The sequence below is a fragment of the Leucoraja erinacea genome, chromosome 31 (assembly GCF_028641065.1).
Source record: "Leucoraja erinacea ecotype New England chromosome 31, Leri_hhj_1, whole genome shotgun sequence".
In the NCBI taxonomy this organism is placed as follows: domain Eukaryota; kingdom Metazoa; phylum Chordata; class Chondrichthyes; order Rajiformes; family Rajidae; genus Leucoraja; species Leucoraja erinaceus.
The window spans coordinates 17,990,651-18,016,572 of record NC_073407.1 but is presented as its reverse complement, the minus strand read 5'-3'; the positions used below and the strand labels follow the sequence as shown (position 1 = coordinate 18,016,572).

Genomic DNA, 25,922 nt, shown 5'->3' with positions numbered 1-25,922 from the left:
GGGTTGGGATTTGGAACTGATGGGAAGCAGCTCACTTCACTTTGCATTGGATTATGGAACATTTACTGCACACGAGCAGGCTGTTCAATCAAACTGGTGGCATTTATGCTGCAAACAAGTAACCTCCCACCTCTTTTTGTCATATCCTATCAGCATAACCTTGAGGGAAAATTGATGGAGGAACAGCATATAAAGCAGAAATCAATGAGTCACACTGAACCAGCCAATTAGACAGTTACATTTCCTTGTGCTTTCCACTGTATTTGTTTGCTGTTTGTGCTTTTCCTTTTCATTAATTTCATTATTCGTTACTTCAGCTACAGTAACATTTGAAAATGAAAAAAAACAAGAATGCTTTGTATGCTATATTTTGGCTCAGTTATAATGATTGCTCCCAGTCAGAATCCCCATACAAATTGAAGATATTCAAAGAAACACAGCACTTGTTTAGAAAAATTGGTCCTGGAGGAGAATTAAGTCCAACAAACGTTGGCTTTGAAATAATTTCAAGACATGTGTAGTTTTTGTGTGTAACATTAAGAAATTCAATCAAAATCTAAATAGGGAACTAGTTGCATGGTTCCTGAAAACTTAAATAATGTCTGAATTACTTTAATGGCCTCAAACTGCATGACCAACATTTATTGTCTGAAAAAAAAGTACCAACTCGAAACGTCATCTGTCCATTCGTTCCACAGATGCTGCCTGACCCACTGAGTTCCATCAGCACTTTATGTTTTGCTCATGATTCTAGCTTATGCGGTTCCTTGTGTCTCCACATCAGATATTTTCTTGTGCATCTGCAAATGACTCCTGCCCACACATTCACGCAGAATTTTGCGATTTATGTGAGGTCTTCTCGATGCACCTTAGAGGGGATTATTCCGATCAGGCTATGGCTGCAGAGTCTAGGACAAGATTCCCTTTAAGATTTCCACCTACTTGGTGCTTCATCCCTAATCTTGTTCTCTTAATATAGAGTCATAGAGTCATAGAGTGATACAGCGTGGAAACAGGCCCTTCAATCCAACGCCCACACACAAACAGCTACACTAGTCCCACCAGCCCGCTTTAGGCCCATATCCCTCCAAACCTGTTCTACCCATGTACCTGTCCAACTGTTTCTTAAATGCTGGGATAGTCCCTGCCTCAACTACCTCCTCTGGCAGCTTGTTCCATACACCCACCACTCTTTGTGTGAATAAGTTACCCCTCAGAATCCTATTAAATCTTTTCCCCTTCACCATAAATTGGGACTTTGCGCAAAACGTGCACTGGCTCCCACCTATTGCCAGTTTATGCACCTTTTGTGGCAGGGACATATTTTGCGGCAAATGGACTGTCACTCAATTAGGTTTTAAAACAATTGTATAAACTCCTGATTTCATACAGGAAAGGGAGACAGTCTTTGCCTTCAATAACTTGGTATGGCATATTGCACTGGTATTTGAGCATTTGTTGGGTTGGAGTTAATGGACTGCAGAGAAAAGGGAGAGAGCAGAGAGCAGATGAGGGGTGTGGGGGGAGGGGTGGGGGGTTAGTTTTGGGGTGAAGATCATGGAAAGGTTTAAAACAACAGGGTTATTGTCATGGGTGATTTTAATTACCCCACTATTGATTAGGACTTCCTTTGTACAGGGTTGGATGGGGCAGAATTTGTTATGTTAATTCAAGAGGGCTTCTTGGAACAGTTAGGAATAGGATGTCCAACTGGGGACGTGGCGATACTAGATCTCATATCAGGAAAAGACCCTGAAGAAGGGTCTCGACCCGAAACGTCACCCCTTCCTTCTCTCCAGAGATGCTGCCTGTCCTGCTGAGTTACTACAGCTTTTTATGTCTGTCTTTGGTTTTAACCAGCATCTGCAGCTCCTTCTTACACATTTTGTCTGTTCGTATGCTGTACTGGTTTAGCTTCTGTGTACAAGAGAATGTAATGCAACAATCACATCTAGAAGTGACCAACAGAGTGAGAATGCATCTGTTACTTATTGAGGTGATGAAGCCATTAAGGTGAGTTCAGTGAAAGATGTGTGAAGGTGGTTGGGGAGGTGATCATAAGGTGGAAGTAGGAGTCCTTAAGATCTTCACAGATGGGAAATTGTGCTCAGAGATTAAAGGAATGAAAACAATATTGTACTTTCTCAAGGAAATGTTCTTGTGCTATCTGGTTCGTTCAGGATGTCTTTGTCAAGAGGACTATGGAATGAATATATTGGGATAAGATGTCAGAATTTAAAATGGGGGTGCTTAGCTGTGACTTCAACGCAACATTGCAATGACAAGTGATGGACAGGCTATGTTGGGAAAGACGCATTAATAGCTTGTTTGAATGATAGCCCTACACATAGAATAATAGTGCCATATAATACGGACACAGGCCCTTTGGCCCAACTCGTCCATGCTGATCAAGATGTCCCATCTAAGCAAATACCATTTGTCCACTATTGGCCCATTACCTTCTAAACCTTTCCAATCCATGTACCTATCCATCTCTGTTCAAACACAACCCCACCCCACCGTCTGCGGTTACTGAAAAAGATATCTGCAAATCTATTAATAGATAAATATAGTTTTATTTGCTTGATAGCCACCCGAAATGTCCCTTATCCATGTTCTCCAGAGATGCTGCCTGATCCGCTGAGTTATTCCAATACTTTGAGCCTTTTAGTTTATTACTCTCGGTGTTTATTTCGCTTTAATTTTGAAAGTGCAATGACTGAAACTATTAGTTTCCACATGTATATTTGCCTAGTGGGCAAAAAGTGGGAGGAGTAAAACCACGTCAACTTGGAAAATGCAAGCGAAGTAAAACAGTTTGCCGGAGAGAACCCGTCTTCGATGCCGGCCGCAAGCGGTCCCTTTAAACCGGAGACGTGGGGTTGGTGAGGTTTTCCCGCTGGGGTTGCCGCGCCGCTTAGTGTGTGTCCACCCTGGCCGAGTGCGAGAAGCAGGTGTAGCGGGAGCTGGCTCAGGGAGCGCTGCCCAGAGCGATCCACCGCTGCCCAGCTGATAGCTGCGAGGGAGCCAAGCTCGCACTGCAACCCATCTAACCCAGAGGGAAAGTTCATCTCTTCAAGGTACATCAGTACCTTTGAAAGTACTTCTCAAGCTTGTTCTTTATCACATTAACAGATGAGAATTTAACTTTTGTTTAAAAAAAAAAGTGTGCGTGTTTGTTTTTCTCTGCGGGAGATAGATAGCCCATTTGTTATTTTTTGATGGTAGACTTTCAATTTTACCAGTTCTCCACTGATCTACTTTTAGTTTCTCAGAGATAAAAATCAGACCAGTTTATTGTCACAATTTTTTTTTTTAATCCTCATTTACATGACAAGAGTAGGACATTTAAAATCCAGAACAAAAAAACAAAGTGCAGGAAGAAGGTGAGTTTTTTTGTTTTTTTGCTTGTTGGATGTTTTCCAGCAACTGGTTCCTTGCATTTTCATTTAAAATCAATGTGTCACAGGATTTGTTTTAACAGGATATCTGCTCTGATAATTATAAAACATTGAGAAATATTGTTTTTTAGGTTGAATTTTGTATTTGTTTTTAAGAAAACATTGACTGGTTAACCAATGATTTCTGAATATCCAGATTCAGTTGAAGGAGTTACCCTGAAATTGTGGTGGGTGGAAGATCTTTCTATTCACTAACACCAGGTGTTGCCATTTAACGGTTGTGTGCATTTTGTTTGTCTTCAAGTTCTAATTACAGAGGCAGACTTACAATAGAGTTCAGAGTTTGCCTTGCAGCCTGTATCTGGCCTGCCCACTCAATTGGCACCAGTGATAGCTAGATCTGCCACTTGCATTTAATTATAACATTGTTTTTATATTTCCTTCCATTTTGCTGTCCAAAAATAGTCTGCAAGTGCAGCCCCATTTTTTTGGATGGTCACGCATCTTTTTTTGTACAAAGACGCTAACAACATCAAAGCAACCAGTGGTCATTAAATATATATTCAAAGCACTTAGCTTTAGTCTACAGCTTTCACTGTTCCACCCTGAGTACATATTATCATGGACAATGAACTGAAGGCTGTAATTCCAAACTCACAATTTATAGAGCCATTGAGCATGGAAACGGGCCATTCGGCACAACTTGTCCATACCAACCAAGATGCCCCATCTAAGTTAGTCCCATTTGGCCCATATCCCTCTAAACTTATCCTACCCATGTACCTGTACAAATATGTTGTTATTGTACCTGCCTTGAGTATTTTCTCTGGCAGCGTATTCTATATACAGATGTTGCAGATTCTGAAAGTATTTTCAACTCTCTGTTTGATATTTATGGTGCTGTCTGTCATGGAGGTCTAGTCAGAGCGATGTATGGTATCAAATATTAATTTGCTCCAATTAGTTAATATTGCTTCATGCATGGTTGCTTCTTATTTGCACTCTATTTTTGATAATGTAACAGTACTTGACCTTGGTTACGTTAGAGTTATAGCATAGAAACATGCCCTTGGTCCCACAGAGACCATGCCGACCATCGATCACCCACTCGCACTAGTTCCATGTTATCCCACTCCCTATATATTTGGGACAATTTCCAGAGGCCAGTAAACTTACAAACACGCACGCCTTTAGGATGTGGATGGTAAGCGGAGCACCCGGAGCAAACCCAAACGGACACAGGGAGACTTGTGCAAACTCCGCACAGACAGCACCCGTGGTCAGGATCAAACCCGGGTCTCTGGTGCTGTAAGATAGCAGCTCTACCAGTGGAGCCACTGTTCCACTGTGACTGACATTCTCCCAATATGTTAATATCCAACACAGAATATTACTGCAAGATGATATATGATTATAAAACGTTACCTAGCATAATAAAATAGTATATTCATTGTCTTTCATAAACTAGCAACATCTAAAAGAGCTTGATGGTCAATTAAGTACTTTTGAAATGCAGACATGGCTGCAGAAACTGGAGGACAATGGAGAAGGAGACTATTCAGGCCATCGGGTCCATCACCGAACCCCAAACAGGGCAATACTCTCAATCCAGTTCCCCTTTTTCTTATTTCACTGTGTTGTGCATCCTGTTCTCTCGCTCATGCCATACAATTAGTAATTTACAGCGGCCAATTAAACTATCTGTGACCTCTTTGGGAAGTGGAAGGAAACCAGAGTAACCTGGGTGTGAAATCTACACATTCATGGGTGAATGTGTAAATATCAGAGGCATCTCCTGAGGTTGGAATTGACCCTGGATCCTTAAACTTATGAGCGAACAGCGCTACATCACTGTGCTGCTCAGTACCCTGACTGCAGAGCCTGTGCTAAGTCAATCCTCAGAAGGGAATAGCAAACCTAGTCAAGTGAATTAGAAACATAGAAAATAGGTGCAGGAGTAGGCCATTCGGCCCTTCGAGCCAGCAATGCTATTCAATATGATCATGGCTGATCATCCAGAATGAGTACCCTGTTCCTGCTTTCTCCCCATATCCATTGACTCCAATAGCCCTAAGAGCTATATCTAACTCTCTCTTGAATAATCCAGTGAATTGGCCTCCATGCCTTCTTTGGCAGAGAATTCCACAGATTCACAGCTCTCTGGCTGAAAATGCTTTTCCTAACTTCAGTATTAAATGGCCTACCCTTTATTCTTAAACTGTGACCGCTGGTTCTGGACTCCCCCAATATGGGGAACATTTTTCCTGCACTAGCCTGTCCAATCCCTTAAGAATTGTATATGTTTCTTTAAGACCATCTCTCATCCTAAATTCCAGTGAATATAAGCCCAGTCAGTCCATTCTTTTATCATATGTCATTCCCACCATCCCGGGAATTAACCTGGTGAACCTATGCTGCACTTCCTCAAAGAATTGGTGCCATCAAGTTCCAGAAAAGGTCCATGTAGTTACAATTTTATTTATGGAGTCAGAAGAAACTGCAGATGGTGGAATCTTGAGCAAAACACAAACTTCTGGAGGAACTCAGCATGTCGGGCAGCATCTGTGGAGAGATGGACAGATGCACCTTAATTCAAAAATATATAAAGGCCCAGGCAGCAGCCTTTGCTAAGTACTTGCAACTCATTTCGAAATGTTTGCTTTGTGATGATGATGCCTTTATGAGCTGACCTCTTGCCCATCAGGCCACAAGATTAATTTATTTCAAGGTTGAGGGTTTGTAAGCGAGCTCATGGGAAATTTAAAAATGATGTAGAGTGGGAGAGCATCGTTGAGATGAGATGAATTTTTTGGGGGGGGGGGGGGTGGGTTTGGGGTGCTTTTTGCAAACCCCAAGTTTGTTATGATGTCAATCCCATCTTCCAAACGTGGGCGTTTTTCCCAATGTTCCATTTTAAAGAAATAGCAACAACTGTTGGTCACATCACCGTTTGCAGAATGGAATCCACATGGCTCCTATCCCTTACTTCCAAGTAATTCATTACTCTTGAAGAACAGTGAAATATTAGTGATTGGTTGTAAAGTTCTCTTTTAATGCAGCTGTTGCTTTTTTATTTCTTCAGATCATGCAGGAGACAAATATGAAGCAGAAGTTAACATGCTGTAGCTTATGTTGAAGCATATGAGCCATTAAGATGGAATATGCAAATAAACTTGATGGTGAGTTGATTCTGTCTTAAAATAGACATTTTCCCATTTGCTTGACAATAATCTAAATTCTTTGGGTCTAAGATCCTTAAGATCAATATTGGTAAGTATTAAGTATTTTATCTTGGCTAGAATTATCTTTGCAGATTAAAAGTAATCTTGAGTAAATATACAATATAAATTTTAAGGGAAAGTTGATTTGAACAAGCTGATGAATCTAGAATAGATAGGAAACGGCTGGTTGGTCTCTGGAGTTTGCCTCTTGAGATGCAATGGCTGGATATTGAACTAAACATTTCTTCCTGTCTGCTCTCACCATCCCGCATCTGCAACTTCACATCGTTCCATCTTGCAAAATTCGACAATATACCCTATCATTTGAATTATTCTGGAGATGTCCTTTCTGACAAACCTTCCTTCCTCCCACACTGCCAATGAGCTCCCAATGAATTGCTTGCACAAAGTGTTGTCTACCAAGACGCATGCCTTTCACACAGAATGATTCCCAATCAACTTCTAACTTGGCATTTTTATTGAAGTCCCTTTATAGTGGTGGATTCACAGCCAGGAATATTTCTATGTTGTTAGTATTGGTGTGGATCGACAAAGGATGGTGGATTGACACATGATGGGATATTAAGGTTGGCATTTTGCACAGTGTTGCATTTTGCTCAATGTTTCCTGGCTCTTTCCTTGCTATTTTCCAGAAGTGGACTTGGCCTGGGACAACCTTCAAGAGGCAAAAACAGTGGTGAGTTTGTTATCTCAGCCTGTGATCTGCTGCATCATTAGAAGAACCCCAGAAGCACAGAAGCTGCCCAATTCCCTTTCTATTGATAATTTTTCCATTGTGACAAATTCTTAGTGTTTCATTGGAATCTACCTCGGTTATGGAAGAAATATCAATGCTTTTATAAAACGAAAATGTAACCTTAACCAAAATTTTAACTCGTACCTTAAACAGTATTTTGTTGAAACAGAATAATTCCACAGTTGGGGAAAGAGCAAGAGACTGAGGCTAATTGACAATAATTTTATAGACCTTGCAAATGCATGTGTGAGAGCAAACTAGGGTGAACCCCTCAAATGAATTGCATGAAATAATATGAATAATAATAACCTAATAAAATCTTTATCAATTTGGACAAAAGTGATTTCACTTAATTGCACTGATTGGAAAAACCTTTACTTCTGCAGTGCATGGATGCCTTAAAGCATCCGGCAAAGATTTATATAAAGACGCTTGTTAAGTTTAAGCACATGGGGGAATTCAGGACAAGTTTTCAGAGTATTGGGAAATTAATTAAGAGGATTGCTCTAGACACTGATATTGAGGGCGCAACTTTCCATGACTGTGTGTATGTGGCTTGGTCACAAAACAAAGGTGAAAATTCATATTTGCAAACGATGCAAAACGAGGAGGATCAGTTAGTTCCTGGACCAGAATACTAGTTGCTCTTGCCTATGTTAACACCTGCTTTGGCCGTGTTTCAGTTTAAAAATACAAAACCTATCATTCTATCATTCTAAACAGTTGCCCATTAATTTGCTGCTTTCAATGGAATATCTGAAAACATTCCTCATAATTAATCGTACCATAAGAGTAAAGTTTCAGTTGAACTATGATATACTATTCAACAACCACCCCCCCCCCCCCCCCCCCCCCCCTCCACATATTCTAGCCCAGCTATGAGTAAATGTGGAGAACAAGAGTGGTTAGATATTAAATTGTAAAGGTCATTGGACTATTTTTAGTTGAGCCAAAGATCCAATCATCTAGTTCAGTCAGTGAAATGTTGGTTATGTGATCAAGGTATTAAAGTTAAACCAACAAATCCCTAACTAATGCATCAAAATGCATAAAATGTTGTGACAATTGCAAACAATCTATCAGGTACGTTTAATGAAATGTGTATTGTGTGGAGCCAGAAGGAGTCAAAAGGCGTGGGCTGGTCCTTTTATATTCTTGTTACAGCCCGATAGTTGCTCAATATGAACATGACTGGGCTTGCTTGCTTTTATTTCCTTGGCAGACTTTGCTCTAATTGTTTGCCAGAACCATTGAAATTCAATTTCTCTGCACTAGACAAATGTATTCCAGGTTATAGTTGGATGCCAAGAGGGTTATTGTTCATACAGATTTTCTGTTATTTCCCCTCCATCTTGTACTCTTTGACTTCTCTCCTGATGTGCAATTCCACTGACAGTAACTTCCTGTTGAGCACTCCCATGCAGTTAGAGATTTTTAATTGTAAGTGGGCTGTTTGGCTTGGGTCAATTGTGGCTGAAACCAGAGTGAGAACATAGAATAACAGAGCACAAGGACCTTTGGTACACAGTGTCTATCGAACATGGATTTTAGCTCTGCATTCAACACCATTGTGCCAGAGCTACTACATTCCAAACTCTCCCAGTTGACTGTGCCTGAACCCTTCTGTCAGTGGATCATCAACTTCCTGACAGACAGGAAACATAGAAACATAGAAATTAGGTGCAGGAGTAGGCCATTCGGCCCTTCGAGCCTGCACCGCCATTTAATATGATCATGGCCGATCATCCAACTCAGTATCCCGTACCTGCCTTCTCTCCATACCCTCTGATCCCCTTGGCCACAAGGGCCACATCTAACTCCCTCTTAAATATAGCCAATGAACTGGCCTCAACCACCCTCTGTGGTAGAGAGTTCCAGAGATTCACCACTCTCTGTGTGAAAAAAGTTCTCCTCATCTCGGTTTTAAAGGATTTCCCCCTTATCCTTAAGCTGTGACCCCTTGTCCTGGACTTCCCCAACATCGGGAACAATCTTCCTGCATCTAGCCTGTCCAACCCCTTAAGAATTTTGTAAGTTTCTATAAGATCCCCTCTCAATCTCCTAAATTCTAGAGAGTATAAACCAAGTCTATCCAGTCTTTCTTCATAAGACAGTCCTGACATCCCAGGAATCAGTCTGGTGAACCTTCTCTGCACTCCCTCTATGGCAATAATGTCCTTCCTCAGATTTGGAGACCAAAACTGCACGCAATATTCCAGGTGTGATCTCACCAAGACCCTGTACAACTGCAGTAGAACCTCCCTGCTCCTATACTCAAATCCTCTTGCTATGAAAGCCAACATACCATTCGCTTTCTTTACTGCCTGCTGCACCTGCATGCCTACCTTCAATGACTGGTGTACCATGACACCCAGGTCTCGCTGCATCTCCCCCTTTCCCAATCGGCCACCATTTAGATAATAATCTGCTTTCCCGTTTTTGCCACCAAAATGGATAACCTCACATTTATCCACATTATACTGCATCTGCCAAACATTTGCCCACTCACCCAGCCTATCCAAGTCGCCTTGCAGTCTCCTAGCATCCTCCTCACACCTAACACTGCCCCCCAGCTTAGTGTCATCCGCAAACTTGGAGATATTGCCTTCAATTCCCTCATCCAGATCATTAATATATATTGTAAATAGCTGGGGTCCCAGTGCTGAGCCTTGCGGTACCCCACTAGTCACTGCCTGCCATTGTGAAAAGGACCCGTTTACTCCTACTCTTTGCTTCCTGTTTGCCAGCCAGTTCTCTATCCACATCAATACTGAACCCGCAATGCCATGTGCTTTAAGAAGCAGCATGTGAGGCTGGGAAAGCACATCTCAAATCCGCAGACCGTCAGCATAGGAGCACCGCAAAGCTGCGTACTCTCCCCTCTCCTTTACTCACTCTACACCAAAGACTGCACCTCCACAGACTCCTCTGTCAAGCCTCTCAAGTTTGCAGATGACACAACCCTGACTGGACTGATTCAGGATGGGGAGGAATCTGCCTATAGACAGGAAGTGACACAGCTGGCGTCCTGGTGCCTTCGTAACAACCTGGGGCTCAATGCTCTTAAGACAGTGGAATTGGTAGTAGATTTTAGGAGAGCTCCTCCTCCCCTCTCCCCACTCACCATCAACAACACCACAGTCATATCTGTGGAGTCTTAAGTTCCTTGGAACCATCATCTCCAAGGAATTTAAATGGGGGGCCACCATCAACTGCACAGTTTAAATCCCAACAGAGGATGTACTTCCTGCGGCAGCTGAGGAAACACAATCTGCCACAGGCAATGATGGCACAATTGTATATTGCCATCATAGAGTCTGTCCTCATCTTCTCCATCATTGTCTGGTTTGGCTCAGCCACCAAGGATGACATCCGGAGGCTGCAGCGAATTGTTTGATCGGCTGAGAAGGTTGTTGGCTGCCCCCCACCCCCCCCATTGACGGACTGTACACTGCAAGGGCCAGGAAGCAAGCTGGTAAGATCATCTCTGATATCTCTCTGACCCCTCTCACCCTGGCTACAAACTCTTTGAAGCACTTCCCTCTGGAAGGCGACTCCGGACTGTCAAAGCCGGTACAGCCAGACATAAAAACAGCTTTTTTTCCCCACGAGCAGTAGCTCTACTCGATAATCAATAGTCTGTAGCCTCCTTTTGCTCTGGTATTTTATTTCATTCACATGATTAAACTATAACACCCCAACCATGGACTGTTTGCCCTCCTCCCATCAGGGAGGCGGTACAGGAGCCTCAGGTCACGTACTAGTAGGATGAGGAAAAGCTTCTACAACAACACAATCACACTGCTGAACTCGGAGTCCCGACGATAGATTTCTCTGGTCCCTCCGTCCCCTTTGTTTAATCATTCAGTATTTCCTGATTATTCTGTATCTTCCCTCTTTCTATTTTTTTTTGATTTTCTTTATGTACAACTACTACGGACTGACGCAAAACTGCATTTCGTTGTACTGATACTTGTATTTGTGCGATGACATTAAAGTTGAATTGAATAGAATTGAATTGAATTGAATAATGTTTTATTCTTAATGTTTTAATGTTTTGTGTTTTGTTCTTAATTGTTTACTGGATGTCGTGTTGTTACTTGCGAGTGGAGCGCCAAGGCAAAATTCTTGTATGTGTACATACTTGGCCAATAAACTTATTCATTCATTCAAGTTAAGCTAATCTCTGACTGTGTGATCTATATCCCTCTATTCCCTGCAAATCTCTGTACCTACCTTAAAAACCTGTAAAATGCCACTGTTGCATCTGGTTCCACCAACTGAAATGTCGACCATCCTGTCTGCACAGGCAGCAGAACAGTTTTGAGGGGCTAAGTATTCCTTTGTTGCACTGTTGATCGTGATAAGGCAAAGTGTTTTATATTTACATTTGCCTTTTTTCACATGTTCTAAATAGATTTATCCTCCTCCTGGATACCAGAAACCGCAGTTGAGAGTTAAATATAATTTATTGGAATGATTTGTTCTGATAGAATTATAGAGAATAACTCAAATGGTGCAGAATTAGATAAGATAGACACAAAATGCTGGAGTATCTCTGTGTCTATCTTTGGTATAAGTCAGCATCTACAGTTCATTTTTATGACATTATATAGAATTTGCACGTGTTGTTTTCTTTGCGATTCTGTGACTCATCTGCTGAGGTGATAGTTGATGTGTATCATTGTCTTCCCTCCCTCACCAAACATGAATCCTGTATCGTTTGGAGATTTTGAACTAATTAAAAAAAACACATTTCATTTCCACCTGATATTTAACTTGGCTGCAGCTCTGGGAGAATCCAGTTGGTTTTTTGTTTTGTGGGCCAGTCAGGACTTGCCTATTTCTTACAGCCTTTGCTGCTGCTTGTAAATTATGTTGAATTAATTTGAGAGATGCTAAAAGGAGGCTCTCTCCTTCTTAAGGGAGGAGATCGGATGGGAATCATCAAAAGATTTGACTACCACGTTTCAAACCTTGGCATCTAGTTTCAAATTAATAAATGTCATTTCTTAATTTTTTAAATTTTCGAATTCCCTCCTTAATTTTATTCACCTCTCTAGTTCTGAATGAATCTTTATGACACTCCTTGGAAGTTGCCTTTTGTTTTGGTCATTTGTTCAAATATCAAGCTGTGTGGCTTGGGTGTCACATTTTGTTTGATCATTTCTCTTGTGGAACAGATACAAACATTTTACAATTTCAAAAGCAAGGTCATAAGATCATAAGAAATAGGAGTAGAATTAGGCCATTTGGCCCACCAAGTCTACTCTGCCATTCAATCATGGCCCTCCTAACCCCATTCTCCTGCTTTCTCCCCATGACCTCTGAAACCTGTACTAATCAAGCAAGTTATTAAAGTATGGAGATAGATTTGTGTAACCTATTCTCATTTTACAATGTTCTGAAGTTGACATTTCTGAGATGTATTTACTCTTAATTTCAATGTTACTTTATTGTCACATGTACGAATTACAGTAAAATGTATTGTATATACAAGTCAGTACAAGTATCACTATACATAAGCCCTTAGATAAGCATTTCAGATACAGTACAAGTGTTTAGTCATTGTACACTGAGTCAGTTTACAGAGTCGCCAGATTTGGCGCCATTATCAAGTTCCTATTTTTATGGGTGTAGAGTTGTTAACCTGACCGTGCAGGCCTGTTGTGCCGGCAGCGAGGCAGGGTCAGCCTGCCCATGCGTGGCTGTTGGTGTCTCTCTCTGTCCTGCTGCAGGCTGCGTCCGGTTAAAACGCTAGGCCCTGTGGAGCCTTGCCCAGTCCAGCTGAACCCCAGCCTGCTGCAGGCCCTCCAGCACACACCCCACCATCAAGGCACTGCACTGCCTCCCGCTTACTCGCCTCCTTTCGGACTCCCTCCTCTCCATCCACTGGGCCAAGCAGGGGCCAGGAATGGTGGCTTCCCTCTCTGGGTGGGTTCCCCTCAATGTGTGTGTGTGTGTGTCTCCTCGCATTGTGTGCTGGAGTTTGTCTATGAAGCAACCTGTTGTTCTGGTTTGAACAGAATATCTTATTACTTTTTCTGCATTTGTTGGAATTTTTTTCTGGCGTTATTTTTATTTCTTTGTGTTATTTTCTTTCATAGCATGTAATTATGGACGTTTCCTGTTCGCAGGGGAGTGCCTTCACTTCAATGCCACCCATCCCCATCCTGTAAAAGCTGGAGGTGTTTTTACAACTCATTAAAAAATGAGATGCATTCCTTCTGAACAATCTCATTGGTTTAATCAATCAAGTTTATTTATTAATTTAGAGTTACTTTGTTATCTCCTGTTTTTTAAAAACTTTTTTTGAAACACAAATCTGGTCATTTGAATTTAATTTGAGTCCAAAACTCTGTATATGCGATGAGGTAACATACTCGATCTCCATTCACCACTGGTCTGCACTGCTCACTGCCCTGTTTTTGTTTGTGTAATTTTTCCAACATGGCAGCTAACAAGGATAAACACAAACTTTTCCTGAATTCTTGGGAATGTAAGGGACAGAAAAATGTAAATGTCAGTCATACCTCAAGCTTGCACTGCCATTGAACAAGATAATGGTTGATCCAATCTTGGCCTTGCACCATTTTCCCACACACTTTGACTCCTTTGTCATTTAAATGCCTTTCAGTCTCAGCCTTGGGTACATTCAATTACTTTTCCTCTCCAGTTCTTTTTGAGTAGAGAATTCGAAAGATTCATAACCCTCTGAGAGATGAAATTCCTCCTCATTCCCATCTGAAACACTGTAGGTGATCCCTTGTTCTTAAACAGTGCTCCTTGGTGCAAGGTATCTCCAAGGTAACAGGATTGTAATTGAACCAACCCAAAAGCAGGCATTTAATTTCTCCTGATGGCAGGAGAAGTTTATATATATTAATGTTTGGATTTCTTAACTTCATCCATTTCTCTCCATAACCTGCCATTGGTAGGATGACAAAAGTATAATATAATGGGTATGCATTGACTGTTCCATTTAAAGAGTTGGCCACAGGTTTTGCAAATTAAATGACAAAATATGCACCCACGTCCCTTGGCATAGTTTAACCTCATTTTCTTCTGACCTTGCATCACAGGTGATGACTGCACTTGGTTCTCATCTAAGGGATTGATTGGTTCTAGTTTAATTGGTTCCACTTTTCAAAGGCACATTATGGTTAGATTGGGATCTAAATTTTTCTCCACTGGTACTTTGCATAGAGTATTAGTTAATGTCATGGTATGGGATTGTTCACAGTATGTGGAAGGAGAGGAGAGATAGCAGAGTACAGAACAATGTGTGCTGCCCTTTACTAGGTGGGTGGTGCAATAATGTATTCAATTGATAAGTAAGGAGAAAACAAGAGTCATAGAATGATGCAGCATGGAAGTTGGCCCTTCAGCCTGACTCGTCCGTGCTGACCAAGGTGCCTCATCTATATTTGTCCTATTTGCCCAGATATGATCCATATCCCTCTAAATCTTTCATATCAATGTACCTGTCCAGGTCTTTTAAATGCTGTTACAGTACCTACTTCAAATACCATCTCTGGCAGCTTCATATTTGCAGTAGTGCGTGGCAAAAGATGCTTATTTTCTTTTTGGAAATCAGTGCAGTTGATGTTGACTTTGCGCAGTTATATATAATGGGTTTGAAGAAGGTCACAAGTTCACAAAGCCATGAGAACTGCAGATGGGGAGAGAAGTCTAAATGGCACCCATGTGGTAAACCATTATGTAAAATCAAGATTGATACAGTTTCATTTGGTCTTTCCACCGTGCCTTTGAAAAGTGAAACCAATGTTCTATGAAACCACTAAACTGGCATGTTCACCATTTTTATGGTATCGGACGAGCAAATTTAACGATTTATAAATGTCATATTACATCATAATACATTTTCCAGTGAATCCAGTAAATATGAAGGGAGCTTGGGAATGCTGCTACTGAGTTGGAAGGGGACCTGGGAATGGGCTGGCGGTGGGGTGCTCAGTGATTCGGAAGGGATAATGTAAATTACATCATCTGGTGAACAATTGGTGTTTCTGAACCAAAAGATAGCGGACTATTGGAGTTTAACTGCATTGTGGGATTAAGTATGCGGCTCTTGTCAATTTCCAGTTAGAGCAGATCGAGAGCAAGTTGAATTCTGAAGAGGAGGATTTTCATCCGGAGCTGAGCATTCGAAAATGTTTGCAGCGTGAGGCATTTGGTGAGTTGGTGAAGCATTTTTTTTTTTTTTGTCCTCATTTGGCACAGCTCGTCTTGTCTGGCATTGATCAGTCTGAAGAATGGTCTCGACCCGAAACATCGCCTATTTCCTTCGCTCCATAGATATTGCCTCACCCGCTGAGTTTCTCCAGCATTTTTGTCTACCTTCAATTTTCCAGCATCTGCTGTTCCTTCGTAAACATGTCTTTGGTAATGATTGGATTCCACCACTGAATCTTTCCTTTTTTTTCTTCCCCTTTTAAGAATGAATCCAATTCCCTTTATTATTAAGTCTGCTTTCATCTCTCTCTCAAGTTTTATTAATAGTCATAATAACATGGATAACTCCAAACCAAAATGGTTGGACAAACTAAATAGTTCAACAGAAATCTGGCAAAGGTTATAAATATAATGGTTTTCTAATGATTTCTATATCAAGTGATTTAGTCTTTTGGAAAACAGCGAGTAACAAGCAGTATGACTGGTATCTGTGGTTTGACTCCTCTGAAACTTGCTGGACTACCATGAGGGGCTACCATGACTGTGAATACCGGAAGCTAAAGTATCATTGCCAGCTGTATTGCTGATATATAATACTTAAAAGGGAACGAGTGGGAAATGACCAAGGTTGTTCGCTATTGGCATGGTGGTGGTACTTGCCTCTTTCAGCCCTTTTCAGACTCTTAGTGGGTTTCAAAGAAGAAGATTATGTCTGAGAAGACGTTGCATAAATTGGGTGGCGCAGGTTGTAAAGCAACTGCTTCACGGCGTTCAATGCGGATCTCTGAGACTGTCTGTGTGGAGTTTGCATGTTCTCACTGTGACCATATATGTTTCTTAGTTTTTGAGCAGTACAGCATGGAAACGGGCCCTTTGGCCCACCCTATCCATGTTGACCAAGCTGGTATGCTGGGCTAGTCCCATTTGCCCACATTTGTCCCATAGCCCTCCAGACCATTCCTATCCATATAACTGACCAAATATATTATGAAAAACGTAATTGTATCTGCTTCTATAGCTTCTGGCAGCTCGTTCCAAATAAGGTCTACCCTCTGAGTGTAAAGGTTGCCCCTGAGGTCCCTCTTAAATCTCTCTGCTCAACTTTGTTCCCAGATCCAAAAGTGTGCGCATTCAGAGGTTACATGGCTGCTGTAACGTGTAGGTGGGTGATAGAATTGTTGAGAATGTTTGGTGAAAGAGCTTCCTAGTGGTTGGTGTCTGTAGCGTGCTGCCAGAGTGCTGGTGGATGCATCTATGGTGGAGTTTGGATAGGCACATCAACATTCAGGGAATGGAGGGAAATGAAGCTCATGAAGGCAGATGAGACGAGTTAAATTGACATCATGTTCGGCACAGACATTGTATGCAAAAGGCATGTTCCTGTGCTATACTGTTCCATAGATAGACACAAATGCTGGAGTAATTCAATGGGTCAGGCAGTATCCTTGGAGAATATGGATAGGAACCCTTCTTTGGTCTCGCCAAGTTACTCCAGCATTTTGTGTCTATTTTTGGTATAAGCCAGCATCCTTGTTATTACATACTGTACCATTCTATGTTGTGTGTAAAAGGTTACAGTGAAAAATAATGAGGGAATATGATTGCTCAGAGCTGGCATTGATTGGGTGGGCTGAATGGCCGTCTTTATGTTGTATGGAAATGGCAACATCAGTAGTTCACTGTTAGAATGATTCACTCTTCGGTGTGAAACAAAGAACTGTTGCTGGCACCAGCTCTGCTTTGAGGGATGGGCTGTAACTAATCAACCCATGAATATAATGGGCTGTGACATGTCTGGACTTGTTCTGGAGTCAGTTCACTGGAAACTACTGACCTACAGGGAGAGAGCAAACATTAGTGTGTTGTTTCTATTAAAAGTAAAAGTTTGACATGTGATTCAAAAACTCACCGTGTAATCCAAACGTGGCTGCCACCCTTGATGGGGTGAATTATATTGGAAGGACTTTTAGGAATGGTTGCCATGACAATTTACCTGCCATTGTTGTTGTTGTAGGATGCAGAGCAAAGAATACTAGAAGCCTTCCAAGTGAGAGAAGTTCAATGTATCGACCAACTTCCATGATGAACTGCAGACTGGACAAGCAGAGGACTCTGTCTCGCGAATGGACTCCCACCTTCAGCAGGTAAACTGATCTTGATTGTTCTTGGTTTAATTCCTGGAATTTGGGATTCCCTTTGCAAAATGAGAAAAGCAAATGAATCTGATGAACAAATGGTGATTATTATTAGAGTTCATTCAGTGTGCCTGTGCTGGCTTCAAAAGAACTAAACGATAAGCGAGTTCGGTATTCCGAAAAACGCAAGGAATCATGGGATTTGTCGAGGTCATTCACCATAAAGAAAAAGTGAACGAAGCGCTGACTGAAGAAACTGTGTATAAATTCTTATCTTTATTCACAATTTGTGTAAAACTCTCATCCCCCACCCCCCCCAAAAGGAACAGGTAGCGGGAGAGTGGGGTATAACAGCGAGAGAGAGAGAGGGCAGATGCGAGTGGGAGACAAGGTAGAGCGTGCACACAGACCCGCGCCTCATTTGCAGCCAGGATCGAACCGGGTTCCTGGCACCGCAAGCGTTGCTGAACCGCCACTGGACCGCCCCCCTCTCCCGAGTGTCCCATCCCCGTCTGGGGGGTGGCCGGAGACGTCCAGGGCGACCCCGGACCGACGATACCAGCGGCCCACAGCCAGCGCGGAGAAGAAGCGCTACCCCAGCTCATCTCCGCCTGTCGTGCCAGGCCAACCGACAGCCCCGGACTGACGACACCAGCGGCTCCAGGCCAACAGCCAGCATGGAGAAGCGCCAACTCCATCCCCCGCCAGCACCGAGGGGACCAACCGTTAGCCACTGGACAAGGAGAGTGGTGCAGCCGACGGTCCCCAGCCCGCCGGGGAACGGACCTCTTCGGGAGCCGAAGCCAGTGCCTCTTCCCCGCATCGGTTGCAAGCCCGGGTTGACACCTCCGGCTGCCTCCGACCAATCCCGGACAGGGACGAGACAACTGGGAGGGGACAAGGATGGCCCAGCAGCAACGCCACAGTGCCAGAGACCTGGCCCGACCCCGACCACAGACGAGCACAATCTCGCTCACTCATCAAAGCACAATAAAGCAATAAAAACAACAAAATAACCTTAGTTTTTAACGAAGGAACAATTAATACAAATAATTCAATGTTTGAAAGTAGTATTTTCTTACCTAGGAGAAGCAAAGCTGGAAAAACAGATAAAAGTCTAAAAGTACACAGCTCCACTGCTTCCAGCAATATTAATGCAGTGACCTTTGACCTAGGCATGCACAGTCGGAATACCGAACTCGCTTGTTAGTCCTCTGCTCCCTGCTATTTCTTCCTAGCTGTGCATTTCTACTCTCCTTAGAGAGTTTCCAGTATCTACAAGCAATGTGTGCTTTTTTATACATGGGAAGTGAATATTAATGACAAAAGTAAAATTGACAAAATGTTGTTTTCAAAGTAATGTGTTTGGTTTAATATTGGGAACACTCTGGATAAGGACAGATATTTTTCTATGAAGGAAGTTAGTCAATCAGATGAGTTTTTACACCAATCCAATGAATTTGTACAATGAATTTTAATTCTATATTGTTTCATTATTTAAATTAAAAAATTCCCAGCTACCATGGTGAAATTCCAACTTGTCTTTCTGGATCAATAGCCCCGGGCTCTGAATTTGAGTTCAGTATTTCAACTACCAAGCGATTATACTCCATGGACTTCAAAGCGCAGAAACACAAAATAGGAGCAGGGCAAAAGACAAACTGCTGAAGGAACTCGGCTAGCATTTGGGGAGGGAAGGGGCCAGAGAAGACAATTTAATGATTATTTCTATTTGAAAGTAAGTTATCAACTTATTTGCATGCACACGTTTGCTTGTTCGAGCACTGTCATGTGTTCTTCAAATTCTCCAACAGGTCAAATAACGATGGAATGTTCAAACACGAAATGGAAAATTATGATTCTTCGAGAGGAATGTTTTGGAATGAGAGAACAAAACTTTTGCGAAATGAGATAATTGAGCAAGGTGCTCAACTGCCTGATCTTAATCAGACACTGATAACCAGCAAGCAAACGTCAAATGAGAACTCACCAACTAGACTTGTCCCAGCAAGATTTCAAGTGTTGGCTAATTGGGATGTTTCAGAGCAAGGCTGCCACCAGGCAAGTGAGCAAGATGTTTGCAGCAGATCACACACATGTAACCTGGAAGGAGGTCCTCCACTTGGCAATGATGCCAACTTGACATTTCACTTTTGTAGCCAAAGACAGATGTCACATCGGAAAAGTTCTCCAGAGCCTTTAGTAGCTGCGTCTTGCCTTAGTCCTTGTAGAAGTCCACGTATGCAGTGCCTGGAATTGAAACGGAGCAAATCCCCAACCAACAAATTGGAGGAGCTTAAGGAGCGGATAAGGCTGCAGAGGAAGCTGCAGAAGGAGCAACAGTTTGCAAGGACCATCTTAAATCTACCTCAAGAACATCCTGTCCCATTTCACAGGCAGAAGGCCCACAAGGGTGGTTCAGAGAAATGCTTGATCAGGAAAGTGACCTTTGCCCGACCAGCACCATCCTACAAAGGCAAGTGACCATTTCATTGTTTCGGGGGTTATCACCACATTGACCTTTGAACAAAACACGTGCTGGAGGAACTGAGTGGGTTCTGTGGATGGAATGGATAGGTAATGTTTCGGATCACTCCATGTCCATTCCATCCAAGGAGGCTTCCTGACCTGCTAAGTTCCTCCAGCCCTTTGTGTTTAGCTCAAGATTCCAGCATCTGCAGTTCATTCTGTTATCACATGGGCTTTATTTTCTTACTAAAAACCTCTATCTAATAGAATGAATTAACTGCGCTTGCTGCAGCATGGTTCAGTTGATAAGCACTAATCTATTATTCGCTCCAGTGTTTTTTTTCCCCTATAAGTCAGGTAATTGATTTTGTGGTAGATAATACTATTTTGTTTGGCTTGGTACCTGGACTTTTACAGTTGCCGATTTGACTCGCACCATCATTGGTATCCATGCCTTCAGTTCTTTCAAATAGAAAATAGGTGCAGGAGTAGGCCATTCGGCTCTTCAAGCCAGCACCGCCATTCAATATGATCATGGCTGATCATCTAATATCAGTACCCTGTTCCTGCTTTCTCCCCATATTCCTTGATTCCGTTAGCCCTAAGAGCTATATGTAACTCTCTCTCTTGCCATCCCGGGAATTAACCTGGTTAACCTACGCTGCACCCTTAAGAAGCTCCGAAATTCGGTCGGCCGGAGGCGCTGAAATTATCTCCTTAAATTTCTACTCGTCTCTCATCTTACATATTAGTTGAAATCAAAATCTGACCAATAACGTCTGTTTTTTAGATAAGTGGCTTAGTTTTTGTATGTTCTTCTTGACGCTTGTAGTATGGCAAAATGCTGCAAATTATTGTTGTCTTTGAATTGGTTCTAGTTTTTACAGTTTTCTTGAACCTCTAGCCTTTGGACCCTGTGATAGTGCTAACAGTTTATCAGGATTCTGCAAAGGCAAGATCTTTGTTGCTTCTGTACAGTTATAGGGTGTGCTAAGAAATATATATATTTTTTTAATTCAAACATCTGAGAATTGATGTATTCACTTTTTACAGATGCAGCTTAATATTGTTGAATCTCTTCTGACCCCATCAGCTGTTTTTTTTTTCCCCTCTTAATTTAATACTCTACGAACGAAGAACGTTCTATTCAATGCTGGTATAAATTGCTGCCCACCACACATTAAATTCACATAAATAGATGAATCTGTCTGTGCATTGTGTAAGTGCTGCATACATGCATCTATTTCCACATAGGTATAAGAATACATCCACTCTAACACCACTTAAAGGTTCAAACTTGGAGGTATTCACACACCTAACTTGTTTTATATTGATCAAGCTCAACAGGCAATCTGAAGAGCAGGTTCTGTTGATCAACTTGCAGGCAAGTGTCGTCATATTGTCAAAGATAAATAAAGATGGATACTAAAATGTGTGTCTAGTCCTACGGATCACTTTTCAAAGAACCAGGTGAAGAAAGGTCTTGCACAAACTATCGTTTGGGAAAAGATTAAAATCGATACAGCAAATATCATCAATGAAGATGAAACTATCCACTCAAACTTTATTCAAATGCATTCCGTGTCCCCACTTATTATCACTGTAACTTCCATTCATTCAATTGTTTCATTTCCCAGTGAGAGGGAGAGTGTTGCTCATATTGTGGAATTTCTCCTTGGGAACTGGCTGCAGACACCACAACACATCGAAAATTGTAATAATTTATGACACATCAAGGAATGCTGAGCTAAAACAGGATGAACCTGGACCAAAAATTGGCCGTAACATTCAGTATTATTGTACAGAGTTCAAATATGACATTCACTACATAGGGACCGGAGTACATCCCACATCTTGAACGCATTCCAATTTTTCATTCTGTTTGATTGGTTTGGCATCAAGTACTTGGGCAGCTGTTGGAAATGCAGCTGTCTCACTGCTCCAGTGGCCTCATTTTGATTCTGAACCTTGCTACCTGTGTGCAATTAGAATGGTCTCCTTTCTCCACCACCCACCTCTTCCTGCACTCTCCAGTTTCATTTCAGTGGGGGAGGGGACAGGGGGTGGGGGGGGGGGGAGGATTCATGGGCATAATCATAATCGTAATTAGCCAAGTATGTTTTGCAACATATGAGGATTTTGATTTGATACAGTAGTACCAATAAAAAGCAACAAGACACACAAATACATTGTAATATAAAATTCCACCGCAGTGACTCCTCCACATTCCTCACTGTGATGGAAGGTGAAAAAAAAAAGTTAAATCTCTTCCCTTCTTTGTTCTCCCGCAGTCGGGGGCCTCGAGCCTTCCGTTGACGGGGCGATCTTGGCTCCCGTAGCGGTCGGGGCAATCAAGCTCCTGCATCGGGGGGTGGAGGGGGGGGGGGGGGGAGGAATCTCAGCTCCCCCGTGCTGAGCGATCTGACTCCGGGTCGGGGCTGGTCGAAACCTTCTGCGACTTGGAGCTTCCCGACGGGCTCCTCAATGGTGAAATCCGCAGGCCGCGGTTGGTGAAATCCGCACGATCCCAGGCAAAGGATCACAGGCTCCGATGGTAAGTCCACGGCCCGCGGTGGGGCTCAAAGTCAGTCTCGAGCAAGGCCGCCAGCCCCATGATGTTAGGCCGCAGAGCGACCGGAGATACGATCCGGAAAACAATCACATCTCCGGCAAGGTAAGAGATTGGAAAAAAGTTTCTGCCGACCCCCTCCCCCACTCCCCACATAAATCAAACCAGAGACCTTTAACATGAACTTTTAAAACACACTAAAAATAACAAAAAAGATGAAAAGACAGGTAGACTGTTGGCGAGGTTGCCATCGCTGACGGTGCCACATATATTTATCTATTTATTTATTTTATTATTTATTTCGAACAGAATAAAAAGCAAATGTGAAACAGCATACAAGAAACAAAACAAAAATATTTATAAAGTGTCATAAACAATATCTATAAATAAATGAAATCATATGTGTCCGAAAAGGAGCAGGAAGAAGCCAAAGCTTATTAATTCCCACCCCTTATTCAACTGCTTGTAATTATCTTATACACATTTAGTAGCTATATGTACACCAGCCACTATATGTACACCAAATTATTTACATTTGAACACTAATCAAATATTTACAAAGCCATACAAAAAATAAAAAAATAAAAATAAAATAAAAAACCCTCATATACTATACAGTATCTTAGTCATATATACAACCCATCACTCTATAATCACCCTTCCCAATACAATCAGTATAACAAATATCCCACTCACAATCACATCCTCATCCCAATATCCTTTTAAACAAGTGTTTTTGTACATCTTTTTAAACTGAATTATGCTTGTGCTAAGTTTTATCTCCTGTTCCAGACCATTCCACAAATTCACACCACAGATTGCTATGCACATACTTTTTAAAATTGTTCTGACATTGAGTTTTTTTAAATTATGTTCCCCTCTCAAATTATACCCACTCTGTCTTTCCATAAACAGTTTTTGTATATTTCTTGGAAGTAAATTATTAAGTAAAGTATATATGAGAGACTAGGGAATGAGATGGCTGGGAATTGGCATAGGTTCATTGGTTCCAGTATTTCTTCTCCTCTCCTTTCCCATCAGGCAGAGCTAGAAAGCATTTACTAGCAGAATCGGGACCAGTTTCCAGTTTACTCTTTTACTTTACCTGGGTGCAATTGACAATAGTAAGCCACCTTCTGTGTCATTAAATGAAACGTGGAATTTATGTGTTTTTTAAACAAACTAAAGCATAAAACTCAGATGGAAATAAGCTAACTAAGGCAGATAGAGTTGTAAATCTTTCCCTGGCCCTAATCGACAGCTGCACTTGAAAGAAGTGTAAATTAGGATCTTGTATTTCTGTTTCAGATTTGCATTTCCTTTGGGCTCGGCTTTCTGGCTTCATGTGATCAGTGATTTTACGCTTGAGAATACATTTAGCAATAATTTTACACTCCAACACTGAACTAATATCATAAACAGATGAGCTGTGATAGGTGGGGTGAAGGTACTGGGTAAGCTAATAATGTGTTGAGATTTAATGTTGACATGTGAATCCTGTACATCAGTAACTATGGAATAAACATACCCCAAGTCCAAAATAGAGTCACTATGAGATTCCCACCAAACCTAATTGGTGACTAGTGTGGGGAGCATAATCACCTTCTGGCGAGTTATTATACTGAAAGGATTTATTATTTTTAAAGGAACCTTTAATCTGAAGAAGGGTTTCGGCCCGAAATGTTACCTATTTCCTTCACTCCATAGATGCTGCTGCTGCACCCGCTCAGTTTCTCCAGCAGTTTTGTCTACCTTTAATTTCTATCTCAGTGGCCATGGATATCTGCACGGGATGAACAGCGGAGATCCAGCTTACAAGTTGGATTCCAATAGGATATTCTGGGCAGACCCACTGATTACTTAGTAATTGCAGAGGTTGAAACGCTACCAGACTCAGCAACAGTTTCTTCCCCTCTGTTATCAGGATTCTGAATGGTCCTTCCACAAACGAGGATCTGCCAATTCATCTCTACCCCATTGCGGACATTGGACTTTGTCTGTGGAACTGATGCACGACAACGTTGAGAAATATATTCTGAACTTTATTTCCCCCTTTGCTCTAAGTAATGTACTTGAGTTTAACTGGATTATATTTTGTACAGTATATCTGATCTGTTTGGATGGCATGCAAAACAAAGCTTTTCACTGTACCCCAATATATGTAACAATAATAAACCTAAACCAATGTCTGGTATGAAGACTGTTATAGCGTTGTGTTATTCATCAGATCAGGCTGTAGTCCGATAATTTGATGTGCTGTGGAAAAACAACAGCCTCTGGCTCAGCAAGAGGATTTGTCTCCATTTGGGCAATGATTCTGGTTGGGTTAATTATGATCCCAGGTGTGGTCATGTAATATTGGATGTGAAGCAGCCGCTAATACTCTTCAGTTGTTGACCTTCAATCTTAGTCGGTCACCAATCCCCAATTATCCTGAGATAGTATTGCCAGTTAAATGACTTCAGAAAGCTGTTAAGAGGTTGGAATATTATTGTGGAGTTTCAGTGCATATTGGCCAGACTGCTTAAGGATGGCTAAATAACTTCCCAAAAACATTTTAATGAATGTTTTGAGTCTTTGCAACAATCTTCCTGCTGCACAGTCATTTTTACTGACAGCCACTGTTTGCAGTATTGCTGGCATTATTTTGCAAATAAATTCCCCTCCTCATGCTACCATGGTTGCATTTGATCTGTGTCTGGAGTCTTAGTTCAGCCTTTCTGATCCAGTAAATTTACCATTGCAATGTTGTATCCAGGGGACCACAAGCAAATTCATGTAACAATCTTAATCTCATTGTTCGTGCCACATAACTGATCGATCACATTTATTGCATCTGCTCATCTCTTTTTTAAAAACCTGTCCCCCACAACCTCTAATAATCACTTTGCAGGCTCTGCACTGTTACCTGCTCCCTCTTCCCGCTGTAATGTATTGTTATTGCACCTTACCAGGCAAGGCATTTTAACAGAAAGTGCACTTCAAAGTGCAAAACAAGTGATGGCTCTGGCCATTAGCCTGACGACTGTGTGACGGAGGAGTTAGCCTTGGGCCAGACGTGTTACTCTATCTCTCCTGTCAATGCATGTACTTGTGAAGGAGAGTGCCAATTGAATAGCTCGAGATGTATGATAATGACACAGTTGGCACATATCGCCGTGACAGGTCTGCATT

General features: G+C 41.8%; 1 protein-coding gene across 3 annotated transcripts; it reads left to right on the top strand.

Moving 5' to 3' along the window:
- Positions 1-1,619: 1,619 nt before the first annotated feature.
- Positions 1,620-22,173, top strand: LOC129712020 (uncharacterized). Of its 3 annotated transcripts, none has more exons than XM_055660144.1 (6): positions 1,620-3,080; positions 6,484-6,580; positions 7,276-7,319; positions 15,486-15,576; positions 17,590-17,719; positions 19,525-22,173. In XM_055660144.1, exons 2-6 carry the CDS (start codon positions 6,556-6,558, stop codon positions 20,192-20,194), a joined length of 960 nt encoding a protein of 319 aa, XP_055516119.1. In that variant the 5' UTR covers positions 1,620-3,080; positions 6,484-6,555; the 3' UTR covers positions 20,195-22,173. The 3 variants fall into 3 exon arrangements, with proteins under 3 accessions (XP_055516119.1, XP_055516118.1, XP_055516120.1); XM_055660143.1 differs by having other exon boundaries at positions 1,620-3,386; XM_055660145.1 differs by lacking the exon at positions 1,620-3,080 and having other exon boundaries at positions 6,257-6,580.
- The last annotated feature ends 3,749 nt before the right edge of the window (positions 22,174-25,922 follow it).

Excerpts from the sequence above, each read along its gene's own strand:
- LOC129712020 (XM_055660144.1), top strand. The coding sequence starts at position 6,556 with ATGGAATATGCAAATAAACTTGATG. Across the intron at positions 6,581-7,275 it reads ATATGCAAATAAACTTGATG|AAGTGGACTTGGCCTGGGAC; the intron begins GTGAGTTGATTC and ends GCTATTTTCCAG. Across the intron at positions 15,577-17,589 it reads TTTGCAGCGTGAGGCATTTG|GATGCAGAGCAAAGAATACT; the intron begins GTGAGTTGGTGA and ends TTGTTGTTGTAG.